Consider the following 11,952-nt stretch of genomic DNA (forward strand, 5'->3'; position numbering starts at 1 on the left):
TTTTCCTCACCTCCGCCACGGCCTGATGCTTTATCGTGACGCATGTAAGGTGTTTGTTTTTTTGACCCGCCAATGAAACGCCGAGGAAGATAAAGAAAAAGGACGACGGAAGGAAAGATGGGGTCGCGAGTTAAAAGGGTGAGGCGAAGGCTGCAGTGATCCTTTGATTTCTGTGAACAATGGAGGCCTGTCTTGGCCGGTGCTTTCCTTCTCTTTTTTGAGTCTCGGTCTTTATCTCTTGTCAGTCTGTTTTCGGTAGGTGCGTGGAATTGGCGCCACGGACGGACGGCAGAGTCGGTCGGGGGATGGGGTGCACGGCGTCGCGGGTGGAGAACGAGGACACGGTGCGACGGTGCAGGGAGCGGCACCGCCTCATCAAGGAGGCCGTGCACTCCCGCCACCACTTTGCCTCCGCCCACTCCGACTACCTTCGCTCCCTCCGCGATGCCGCCGCCGCCCTCACCCGCTTCGCCCTCGGCGAGCCCCTCGGCGTCTCCGAGCACGCCCCTCCGGTTCTCCTCCGCTCCTCCGCAGGCCCATCCACGCTCCCGCCGCCCACGCCCCAGCCACATCCGCCGCCTCCCCCTCCATTCTACTTCTCCTCTTGCTCCTCCCCTCCTTCGCCCTCTCCCGGCATTCAGCTCCCTCGCGTCCTCCCCGTCTCCGGTTCCACCGACACCAACCTTCGCAATCCCTCAGTGGCCGCCCCTCCGGGGCGCTTCGCGGCCATGAACTCTACGTATCCCGCCAGCCCCTCCCACTCCTCCTCCGCCTGGTCTACCTGGGACTGGGAGTACTTCTACCCTCCCTCTCCCCCAAGTTCCGAGTTCTTTGATCGTCGGAGAGCCGAGCTCGAGGAGAAAAATCGCGATCAGCACCATCATCTCGCCATGGAGGTAGAGAAGATGGAAGGAGGAGGAGGAGAAGGGAGGGAAGAGGTCCACTGCCGCCAATGGGGCGAGCCCCACTCGAGCTCCACCAGCTCCTCCACCAGATCCGACGACGAGGAGCCGGAAGCGGATAAGGACTCGAGATCCACCGCGATCTACGCCAGATCCGACTACGACGGTGCCTCGGAGCGAAGCCGGTTGACGCCATCGGAGATCGGGTCTCTCACAGCGACGGTGGTGAAACCACAGCAGTGGGTAAGGTCGGAGGCCGGATCGTCTTCAGCGCAGTGGAACGCAGGGCGGCAGATAATCTCCTGCGCCTCCGCCGCTGCAGCGGAGGAGCTCAAGGTGGTGGTTCGCCACCGCAACCTGGCGGAGATCGTGGCAGCGATCGACGAGTACTTCGCGAAGGCCGCTGCCGCGGGCGACGCGGTCTCCGATCTCCTCGAGACCGGCCACGCCCGGTTCGACCGCAACTTGTCTCATCTAAAGAGTTTAGTCCCGTCCATGTACTGGTGGTCATTTATTTCTTGAATTTAAGAATTTTAAATATTAAATTATTTCATATATGTATATATATATATATATTATTTTCTCAGAGACGGTGTACCATTCAAATGGTGTACTGAGAGCGCTATCGTCGAGTTGGACATCGAAGCCGCCACTGGCGATACGGTATCAGTTGAATACGGAAGCCATGGAGTCGGGTGGAGGAAAGAAGAGCCACTGTTGCACCTTGGAACAACTCTTGGCGTGGGAGAAGAAGCTCTTTGAGGAGGTGAAGGTAGGATTGTGTTTCATGTGTGTTCACGAGGAGAGTTGATGTTGATTGTTTGATCTCTATGATTGCAGGCTAGAGAAGGTGTGAAGATCGAGCATGAGAAGAAGCTATCGACTTTGCAGAGCCTCGAATGCAGGGGAAAAGATGATTCGAAGCTGGACAAAACCAAGACTTCCATAACTAAACTGCAATCGCTAATCGTAGTCACATCTCAAGCCGTGACTACCACCTCTTCTGCTATCACACGAGTCCGTGACGACGAGCTCGCACCGCAGCTTTTCGAGATCTGCTACAAGTGAGTTGAGAAATCTGATGCATGCACATTACATTTATCAAATCTGATATGCAAGTTTGCATGCAGCCTTCTGAGTATGTGGAAGCAAATGAACCGATTTCATGAAGCTCAAAACCATGTCGTCCAACAAGTGCGTGGGCTCGTGAACGGCGTCTTCGCTGGTGCGACCACATCTGACCTCCACAGGCTTGCCACGCGTGACCTCGAAGCTGCCATTTCAGCTTGGCATTCCAGCTTTGACCGCCTGATTAAGTACCAAAGAGACTACGTCAATGCGCTGTATGGTTGGCTCAAGCTGACCCTTCTCCGAGTCGGCGGTGACAATATCCAGGAAGATCACTCTTCTCCCCTCTCGATTGCACTCACTGCCTTCTGTGATGAATGGAAGCAGGCACTCGACCGACTGCCTGATAAGGTTGCCTCCGAGGCGATCAAAAGTTTCATGAGTGTCATCCATGTCATCTGCACAAAACAGGCGGAGGAGCTAAAGATTAAGAAGCGGGCTGAGACATACTCCAAAGAGTTGGAGAAGAAGTCGACGTCGCTGAGAAGTATCGAAAAGAAGTACTACCAATCCTACTCGACGGTCGGTATCGGCCTTCCCGGCGGTGGGAATGAGAACAACGGGCATGTGATGTTCGACGCGCGTGACCCGCTGGCAGAGAAGAAGCTGGAGATCGCCGCTTGCCGAAGAAAGGTGGAGGACGAGATGGTGAAGCATGCCAAGGCAGTGGAGGTCACAAGATCCGTGACACTAAACAACATCCAGACGGGCCTGCCCGGGGTGTTTCAGGCCATCACCGGGTTCTCGGGCTTGTTTGTGGAGGTTCTTGAAGCTGTTTGCCGACGAGCTGGGTCGTTTTAGTAAGAACACCCGTTCCATAGTTTTGGCTGCTTGGATTGTCCACATTACTCGAGAAAAGAAGTAATCTAATAATATATGAAAGGGAGCCCTTTACATCTACTTGTTGTTTATTATAACAGATCTAATATTCTTTGCGACGTCTTTCTTTGTTTGTAGAGGCAAAAAATGAGTTGCTCAATTTTTTATTCAAATGTTAATTATTTTTTATCATGAAATTTTCGATAGCTATTTTTTAATGTCAGTGAAATGGCTGGGAGTACACATTTGGGTTGATTTTTAATTGCGACTTAAATACTTTTTATTATTATTGGATCATCTGGTCTTAAGTTACGAGAGTTGTGATAATTTGCTGGTTGTCCTCCGTATCTTACGGATCTATTGTTTAGAGAACGTGGATTCTGCATAGATTTAGTAATTCTCAAAACCATATTTTCTAAGTAGTTAACACATATAAGGTGATTTATCTTTTTTTGTTTTTTGGTCAACCATACATTACTCGATACAACAGTTGATTCCGTGATCAAAATAGACCGACATAAAATATATCATCAATCGTTTGATATTCGATAGGAAGAGACACAAATACCAGTCAAGACGGAAAAAACTGCAATCTGAGGAGCTCAACAAGGTGAAAAATACCGTATGGATATTATACATGAATTAGCTGCCGTTTGTGTTTGTGAGAACACAAACACAAATTATAGAGAACAAAAAACAAATCCAACCACTCATTTACACCCACCCATCCCAAATCAGTGTTGTGCAAATTGCAGATTAAAGTACAACTAAAAAGAAAGATATAAAACAACACACTAGTTGCCGAGCACTGAGCAAAACATTTCCAACATTTCTCCAACACCTCTGCCAAAGATATCAACAGTGCATAAACTTTTTCCAAAAGAAAGTTCTGAACAAACAAAGTGCTAATTTAATGCACGTCCACTGAAATAAGACCTCTAAATGGAAGGTTGGACCTGAAATGAAAAAACCAATTAAATCGGTCCCAAGTATACTTCAACTGATCACCATCAAAAGACCGGTCTTGTCTTTCTCAATGCTTCCAAAGTAAACATCCCCAAAATTGATTAATCTTCAAAATACAACGAGTTACTCCATTGATGAGACCTCCATTAAATTTTTGTGGCACATGATCCAAACATGTCTTGTTTGATCAGACCTTTTTATTGTCAAATATTAAAATATAAATTCTCTAAGAATGCTGTCTGGAAGAATCTATTAAGTCGTAAGAAAGACAGTAATCTAGTATTTGTGAAATAAATCAAACTGTGCAATTTTGTCATTTAGAAACAAATGTCGTCTTACATCTAAAACAATACTTGTAAAACACATTTCACATGAAGCACGAAACAAAGATTACATATACTCTTCTAAACAGCAATAGAAGCACTAGAAGATTTGTCATCCAAGGAAAACTAAATAATTTAAATCAGTTACTAGAAAAGCTCAACTCATCTATAACCCATATTATAACCACGGTAGGACTCTCAAACAATAGACTCAGAATATGACAGTACGAATCCTAAAATAACTATTAAAAAATGACAAAATATATCCACAAAATCAAAAACAGAAAGCATAAGCAGATTGCCACTAAGATTGAATGAGGGGGGCAGCTTGCTCTGCCCTCTACTTTTCTAACTGATCTCAAAAACTCATGAAAAGCTCCTCCCATCGACTAGAATTAAATTGTCACTTTCAAAGCTACATGGCCTCCATTTTATGCAAATTCATGAAGAACTAATTACATTCATCTAGGCTGAATTATATTAAACCAAAACATAGTAAAGCTACACTAAGCTATATCAGATTAAACTAAACAGTGTCTCACTAATTTGAATCCCTTAGATAGTTTTCAGAATGCTGATTTAACATTTAATACACAGTAGTTTGCATTGGGCTGATGCAAAAAGGTTGGTAAATTGCTTGTATTTGCTTCCCATCCAATCTCAATGTATCTAAGTAAGTTTGGTTACTGCAAAGAAACCAAGTAAATGCTTGTGTTTCAAATGATTAATTCATAAAAATGAAAACTTAGGGTGTGCAAAATCAAAATAGTTACCTGGGCTTTTGAACTAAAAATGACAACTCCAGTAAATTCAAAACAATAGTGCAATGGTTTATTCACAAAAGAATCCATTAAATTTCATGTTTGCAGAAGCATCTTTACAAATACATCATTCTTAACATCAAATAATTCAATTATGAGGTAAATAAAAGATGGACTCCTTTCAGCTGATAACTGAACATAATTGAACCTGAATATGCTATGGACACGAAAAGTGCAACTAGGAAACCATCATATTATTATCAAGAATGTTAGTATAAAGCCATACATGACTGCAAAATCAAGGATTGACCAGACTATGAAAGAGCAATGCTGAAAAGAAATGAGACAGCACCTGAACACCATTTAAAGAAGAATGTATTTGTGAAGGATAAAATTATATGAAACAAAATAAGAAAACATTTTGTACAGTGTCACATTAATGATACAGTCGATGTTTCATTGTTAAAAAATGGTGTAGCAAACCATCCTGATGTACATCTGTATTAAGTTTGTCAATTGCTAAGTTCAACATCTGAAGTAGTTGATCAATTATATGATTTAGCTTGGTATATTGCATAATCATTTCTTCTATCACATCTCGGACAGTCCTACGTAAAAGCTAGAAGATTTAGGCCTGTTCAGTCAGGACCAGATTATTTCCTTGAAAAGCAATGACCAACTTCAACTACGACCTCAGAACTGAAAATTCACATGGTACATAATCATCAAGTTGGGAGGAAGCAAGTTCTTGCTCACATAGAATTACTAAAACACAATTTCTCTTTGCATAACTGATACTCTGAGATTCTTTTTCCACTCAAGATTCAAGATCTGGTAGTAATTTTTATTCATCATTGCTACAAAACTCACATCAATAACCACTTGTTTACCAAAATTTTGTCCATTACCATGCCAAAGTTATACTGAAGATTCCATTTCACCAGGCACTTATCTGGTCAATTCTGTAAAAGTCAACAAACAACAACCAACTCAGTTGTTTGTGGTTCCAATGTGCCTCATAAGCGTAGCAATACATATTCTAGAAATTATATATATTCTAAATAGCTTTAACAGTTAAAAATGCTAATGTTGAATCATTAGGATGGCAATTAGAACTCCCAAGTTGGTTTTACATCTCTCCTGCTCTTAGTCTTACTCTATTTCTCAAATCAAGTATGGAGAAGTTGCATGATGATGGCAGCAAAATCAAACCTCTTTGTGCTACTAGTCTCGATATCTTGAGACCACATGCAGAAAAGAACCAACACAGAATGAACTTGTGTGTAGCTCAGACACGTGGATCGGAGATAAGTAATGTAACTAAAAACCTAATAAGTAAACATACTATCCACAATCTTTAACTGTGCTTTGTTGTCTAATAATTAGTTAGCTCCAGAAAACAATGTACCTCTGAAACCAAGAAAACATACATGCAGTCCCAATGGCCTTTTACTGTACTTTGTTGTCTAATAATTAAACAGATCCAGAAGATAGGCAGCCACATAATCATCACAGATCAATATGCTCTGCATGAAGAAAAGCAGTGATTTCCCCTTCTTCGGGAACCAATTTTGTAAGTTTATGATGAAGGCCAACTTGCCAATCCAAGAATGCATAGATAAGAAGCGTATCCAACAAGTTATATTAGCACGTAAATGGAATGTTTAGTACGACATAAGTCCAAAAGAGAACCTTTTTCCATTTTAGTTTTTTATCAAATCCTTGATGGTAGTTCAAGTGACATGGCTCCCTTTGTAACAATACATGTGCATAACATACTTGAAGCTGCTTAAGCTTAAGCCTTAAATCCAGATGTCACGATAAAATAATCTATCCAAGAACATCTCATCTACAAAATGTTTCTCATTGAAAACTTAACTGCAAAGACCTCTGTTGATCCAATAATATGTCTTAATAGCAGCAGACAAGAACAAGCTTCATGAAATTTCTTGATGTCCCTGATTCTGATCCACAGTAGGTAAAATTTCTCATACACTGAATAACATTAGCTAACGGTCCAAATGCAAACAACTGTTCTGACCACACCTTCCTGCCCTCTGCTTCTTAACTCAAGTTCAAGATGCTCTCTCACATAAAAACAAGCTTAGCATGCTTGGCATTAATCCCTCTTTCCAAGTGTGTAGGCATCACATTGAGAAGCTTCCTATAATCAACAGCCTACACCAGCCTTCTTTGATGTTAAATCTGTGCCATGAAGACAAATCTATATGTGATCACCGAACATAACCAAACCGTGCTAACTGAAATAAAAGAAAGGAAGTAATACCATTGCTAGCAAAATCAAGGAGAACTGTGACAGTCTGAGACAACGGCTTATCAGGCATCAAAAAGAATATAGATCAAAGAATAAAATGCTAAATACAAAAGTTTGAGCACCTTAGTAGTATGAACTAGACCCACCACTGCCAACATATCCACTGCCACTCAAACCACGACCAGAATAAAGGGATGTGGATGAATAGGAAGAGCCACCACCAACCTGCAAAAAAAAGTACATTAAAAGATACAGGGTAATAACCACAAAATAACAACTAAAGAATGAGCTTACATCAGATCCACGTGACAGATAACTACTGTTAAGGCTTGATGAGTACATCCGACCACCATCATTGCCACTGCCTGAACCCAAGTATAGATTTCGAAAATACATAATAACCAAGTTTTGAATATTCAATTGAATAGTTGAAAAAAAAAATTACATACCTCCACCATACATTCCCTGACGGCTCCCATACAAGCTATCATGACCAGAAAGGGAAGTACGACTACTACTATATCCCACATGAGATCGGCTAAACCTGCTTAGAAAAAACCTTATTAGATAATTGACAGAATAGTAGTGAATGTAATAGACCAATGACTAGAAATCACATATCAAACCTGTCACTATAAGCATCTCCATATTGCGCACCACTTCCACTAACATAATCCAAGCGAGCCCTTGTCTGACGTATATTTACATCCGCATAACGAGAATCATCCTAAATAGATAACCAAGCCACATAGCCAGAATTTGAAATAGTAGAAGCAAGGAAAATTTTGCAAATGTATTTGAAAAAAGAAACTCAATTAGCACCAACCAAGTCTGAGTAAGGGCGTTTTGGTCCAGGAATTGAATCATAATCTCGGCTGCGCCCCTCTCGATAAGAAGGGACAGGCCGTTCAAGTTTTCTATCATAACCATCATCAATGTAAGCACGTCTATCACCAGGGCGAGTAGCATTTCGTGGAGGAATATCAGAATAAGCAGACCCTCGGAAGGAGTAATCAACTTTGTAAGATGGATGTCTCTCTCCAGGAACTCTAGATCCATATTCAACAGCAGCTCTGCTTCTAGGAGGAGGCAGCTCATCACGCCTACCATAGTCCCTCCTAGCACTGATTTTTGGGTATGAAGCAACTATCCAAAAATATTACAAAACAATTCAGTGCTCTAGATGGTAAATGCAAGCATGATGGCCATGCAAAAGACAAGAAATGTACTTGGTGCAGGTGGCCTTCTCTCGTAGGACCTCTCTGGGGGAGGCAAACGCCCTCTCTCTGCTGCTGCCATTACAGGATGTCTGTCTCTATATCCAAGAGGTCTCTTCACACCATGACCACCAACTGGTACACCACGTGGAACAACTGGTCTAGGGGCACGACTTGGAAATCTATGAGGTGGAGGACGACCATAAGGCACACGGCCACCATAAGCAGGTCTGCGGCCAATCATAAAATTTCCACGAAGCCCACGTTTCACTCTGCCTCTTTGATGCGGCCTTGACAATCTAGCCCTAACTTTGACCTTGTTATCGCCTTCCCCTAGCTCAGCATTGTTAATGCCTTCAGCACATGAAACAGCATTATCATGGGTATCAAAAGTAACAAATCCAAAATCTTTCCTCTTGGCAGCCGGCATATTACGAGCAAGCTCAACTTTCTCAACTACACCATATTTCTTAAGATAATCCTTTACACGGTCCTCATCCCATGCAGCAGGCAAGCCATCAATAAAAACAGTTCTAACCTGAGATTCAATAGCAAATTCATACAAAACCCAATTTAGTACACTGCATTACAGGAATGCAAAAAGGCCTAAAGCCATTTCCAAAATTTCATGCACAACAAACTTACTGCACACAAAAGAAGATCAATAGCTCACTTCTTTTTGTGTTGTGCTGCAAAGAACAAATAGACTAAAACAGCAGTCTTGCTACACTGCAGAACAAAATTATACCTGTGCCATGATTTCATCGTCTGGCTCAATGAAAGAATCTGCAAATGCAACCTTGGCAGTTCTATCAACTCCGAAAACTACATCTCTCTTCTGTAGGCGCCTGTAAGCATCCATTGCTTCGGCACGTGATGAGAACTCCAGAAAGGCAAAACCACGATTCATTCCTGCGTTACTCGTATCCTCAATCAAGGTCATGTCTTCCATGTTCTCAACTCCATAGCTCTTAAGTTTCTCCTTGAACTGCATAAGAGATCCCAACAAAATCCAATTCAACAGGAAACATTATAAATAATAAAACTCCAGAAAATAGAACAAGTTAATTCAGTATATTACATGTTCCTTTGTCCATGACTTGCAAATATTACCCACAAAGAGAGTGTCACTATCTTGACTAGGAGCAACACCACACTGCTTACCACGCACCTATAAGAGAAGATGCCTAAATTCTCATGAGTCAAAAAGAAAACTCAAATAAAGATTAAAAAGATGTTAAAAACGAACCACAGGGCTTTTGAGCTCTGAAACAGCACGTCTTGCCTGCTCCACAGTTGCAAAACGCAAGAATGCAAATCCTTTGTTCTTCTTTGTAATTGGATTCATCATCAGACGAATTTCAGTAATCACACCCACTTTAGTAAAAACTTTCTTGAGGTCATCTTCAGTAGCATCTTTATCTAGACCACCAACAAAAATTTCAAACTCCTTACGCTTTTTATGCTCCTTAACTACCTCATGGTGCTCTTCTTCCTCGGCATCAATCTCATGGCCTTCCTCAGCATTTTCATCATCCTCTTCACCCTCTAACTCTTCTCCACCATCTTCAATCTCCTCATCAACCATGTCTGCTTCTTCTTCTTCTTCAGCCATGTCATCCTCTTCACCCTCCTCGCCTTCATCAACATAATCTTCTTGTACTTCATTCTCCATATCTTTCTCACCATAATCTACAGCAGTATCATCTTCAGGATCATCCTCTGGCTCATTGTCCTCCAACTCTAACCTCTCACCTTTATCTTCTTCCATATAAACCTCCTTCACATCATCTTCATCTGCAATGACAAGCATAAAAAATTTGCATCTTATTCAGTTATATTTACACAATAGCTACATATTTTTTATCCTTAATGAGCAAGCACAAAAGATTATCATAAAATCTGTTCAAATTTCTAGAATAATTCAATGACTAAAAAAAAAAAAATTTATCACTTTGATGACAAACATCAAGATGCCAAAATAATTTTCTTTTTCAAAATCATGTACAATATGGGGATTTATTGAACAGCATCCAAACTCAGAAATCTCAATTTGATTCCCCAGATAGCAAAGCACGCTGTTCTATTAATCACAAACCAGAAAGATTTTTGCAATTGATGAAGACATCAGACAAATGACATTGAACCGCATATTTGTAGAAGAAAGGGTGCATGCAACCACCATCAAAGAAACACAGATATGTGACTATACAATAATAGAGTGAAAGTCTAAAGAGCTAGAATGACAAAAACTCAGATTGAAAAGAACAAAATAAATGATGCCGATATTTTAAGTGTAGAAGGTCAAAGCGCAATTGACCAAAAAAGAAGTTGCATAGGGAAAGGAGATAGCTGAAGGGTATCCATCTAATTACTTAGAACTACCTAAAGATCAATTAAACATTTGGACACGGTTCAAAGTAACATGCATAAAAGAAGTCATCATCCTATCAGAAGATTCATTGGTCAGTTATTACAGAGCGTCAAGTACAAGTAAGCACAGCATTGCAAAGTAACTAAATTAGAATAAAGCAAACATAACAAAACTAAGCAATTTTTATGCTAAAATTAAAAATCCATGACAACAATCGAGATGAGAGATAGAACACATGTCTTCTGTATAAAATTAAGCAGTAGATAAGACACGATAACCAAAACAAACCTAAACTCCAGATCATGATGAACATGCAACAAAAAAAGGGGATGTGATCAATTTAATATCCGCATGCTCGAGGCCTATCTCACCAGAATCTAACACGACAGGCTTCCCGGCAACAGCCTTCTCCACGACGACCTCCTCGACCTTGATTTCCTTCTTCACGTCGTCGACAGGAGCCGTGACCACTTCCACCTTAGGGGGCTCTTCCGCCACCTCGGGCTGGATCTGGGCCTTGGGCGTCCCCTTGGCCGTCCTGGACGCCGTCTTCCTCAGCCCCGCCGACCCACCCGACGCCTTCTTCGCCGATCGAGGAGGCATCTGGGGATCAGAAAATCCAACCAGAAATCAAGCCCTGAACAACCATCAAAATCTAACGTCAAGATCAAAGAAACATCGAACACGCATCCCATACCTTATGGCGCGATCAAAATCCCTGGATAGATGAGCAACGGATCAATCTTGGGCGCAAACCCTAGCTAATGACGTCGCCGGTGACAGACAAACCCTAGACTCCTGTTAATTTATAGGGACTCGAGGTTCCCTCGGGAGCCCAAACGATAAGGAGTTCACCCGAACAACACGATTTTTGTGACTAAATTATCCTTGTTGAACCGCTGTTCTGACTGCAGTCCGGCTGACAAGGTAAGGGTATTTTAGTCATACCGAGAATATGATGGATTCCGGATCGGGTTGGGATTGGATTTGGCTCCGACTAGTCCGGTAAATCAAACCAAGCTTGTAGTTTTACCACATTATCCTCGATTTGAGTGGCTCTCGTGGCCGCCAATACGTAGAATGATGAAAGGTATTTTCGTCATAAAAAGAGTAGATATTGGCCCAATAAATTATTGAGCGGTTCTCGTGACCAGGGTATTTTAGTCATTCCATGGAAGCAATGAGAA

At 41.9% G+C, this 11,952-nt stretch overlaps 2 protein-coding genes across 4 annotated transcripts; one reads left to right on the plus strand and one right to left on the minus strand.

Moving 5' to 3' along the window:
• Positions 1 to 2,930, plus strand: LOC135610838 (protein ROLLING AND ERECT LEAF 2-like). 2 transcript variants are annotated; one of them, XM_065105817.1, is made up of 5 exons: positions 1 to 138; positions 260 to 1,383; positions 1,490 to 1,674; positions 1,743 to 1,966; positions 2,033 to 2,930. In XM_065105817.1, the coding sequence occupies exons 2-5, from the start codon at positions 306 to 308 to the stop codon at positions 2,829 to 2,831; spliced, it is 2,286 nt and encodes a 761-aa protein (XP_064961889.1). In that variant the 5' UTR covers positions 1 to 138; positions 260 to 305; the 3' UTR covers positions 2,832 to 2,930. The 2 variants fall into 2 exon arrangements, with proteins under 2 accessions (XP_064961889.1, XP_064961890.1); XM_065105818.1 differs by having other exon boundaries at positions 107 to 1,383; positions 1,490 to 1,668.
• Positions 2,931 to 6,516: 3,586 nt separating this feature from the next.
• On the minus strand, positions 6,517 to 11,594 carry LOC135610841 (uncharacterized). Of its 2 annotated transcripts, XM_065105824.1 has the most exons (13): positions 11,463 to 11,594; positions 11,137 to 11,368; positions 9,641 to 10,188; positions 9,473 to 9,562; positions 9,140 to 9,379; positions 8,404 to 8,929; positions 8,001 to 8,320; positions 7,801 to 7,901; positions 7,624 to 7,718; positions 7,469 to 7,539; positions 7,297 to 7,399; positions 7,187 to 7,220; positions 6,517 to 7,104 (listed from the first exon to the last, which is right to left on the minus strand). In XM_065105824.1, exons 2-11 carry the CDS (start codon positions 11,366 to 11,368, stop codon positions 7,298 to 7,300), a joined length of 2,325 nt encoding a protein of 774 aa, XP_064961896.1. In that variant the 5' UTR covers positions 11,463 to 11,594; the 3' UTR covers positions 6,517 to 7,104; positions 7,187 to 7,220; position 7,297. The 2 variants fall into 2 exon arrangements, with proteins under 2 accessions (XP_064961896.1, XP_064961895.1); XM_065105823.1 differs by lacking the exon at positions 7,187 to 7,220.
• Between the last annotated feature and the right edge of the window lie 358 nt (positions 11,595 to 11,952).

Source organism: Musa acuminata, chromosome BXJ2-4 (assembly GCF_036884655.1).
Source record: "Musa acuminata AAA Group cultivar baxijiao chromosome BXJ2-4, Cavendish_Baxijiao_AAA, whole genome shotgun sequence".
In the NCBI taxonomy this organism is placed as follows: Eukaryota; Viridiplantae; Streptophyta; class Magnoliopsida; order Zingiberales; family Musaceae; genus Musa; species Musa acuminata.

Coding starts and splice junctions, on each gene's coding strand:
- LOC135610838 (XM_065105817.1), top strand. CDS start 306: ATGGGGTGCACGGCGTCGCGGGTGGAGAACGAGGACACGGTGCGACGG. Junction 1,675..1,742: donor AGCTCTTTGAGGAGGTGAAG/GTAGGATTGTGT, acceptor CTATGATTGCAG/GCTAGAGAAGGTGTGAAGAT. Junction 1,967..2,032: donor CTTTTCGAGATCTGCTACAA/GTGAGTTGAGAA, acceptor GTTTGCATGCAG/CCTTCTGAGTATGTGGAAGC.
- LOC135610841 (XM_065105823.1), bottom strand. CDS start 11,368: ATGCCTCCTCGATCGGCGAAGAAGGCGTCGGGTGGGTCGGCGGGGCTG. Junction 8,930..9,139: donor ACGATGAAATCATGGCACAG/GTATAATTTTGT, acceptor ATTGAATCTCAG/GTTAGAACTGTTTTTATTGA. Junction 7,540..7,623: donor TCAGGGAATGTATGGTGGAG/GTATGTAATTTT, acceptor ACTTGGGTTCAG/GCAGTGGCAATGATGGTGGT.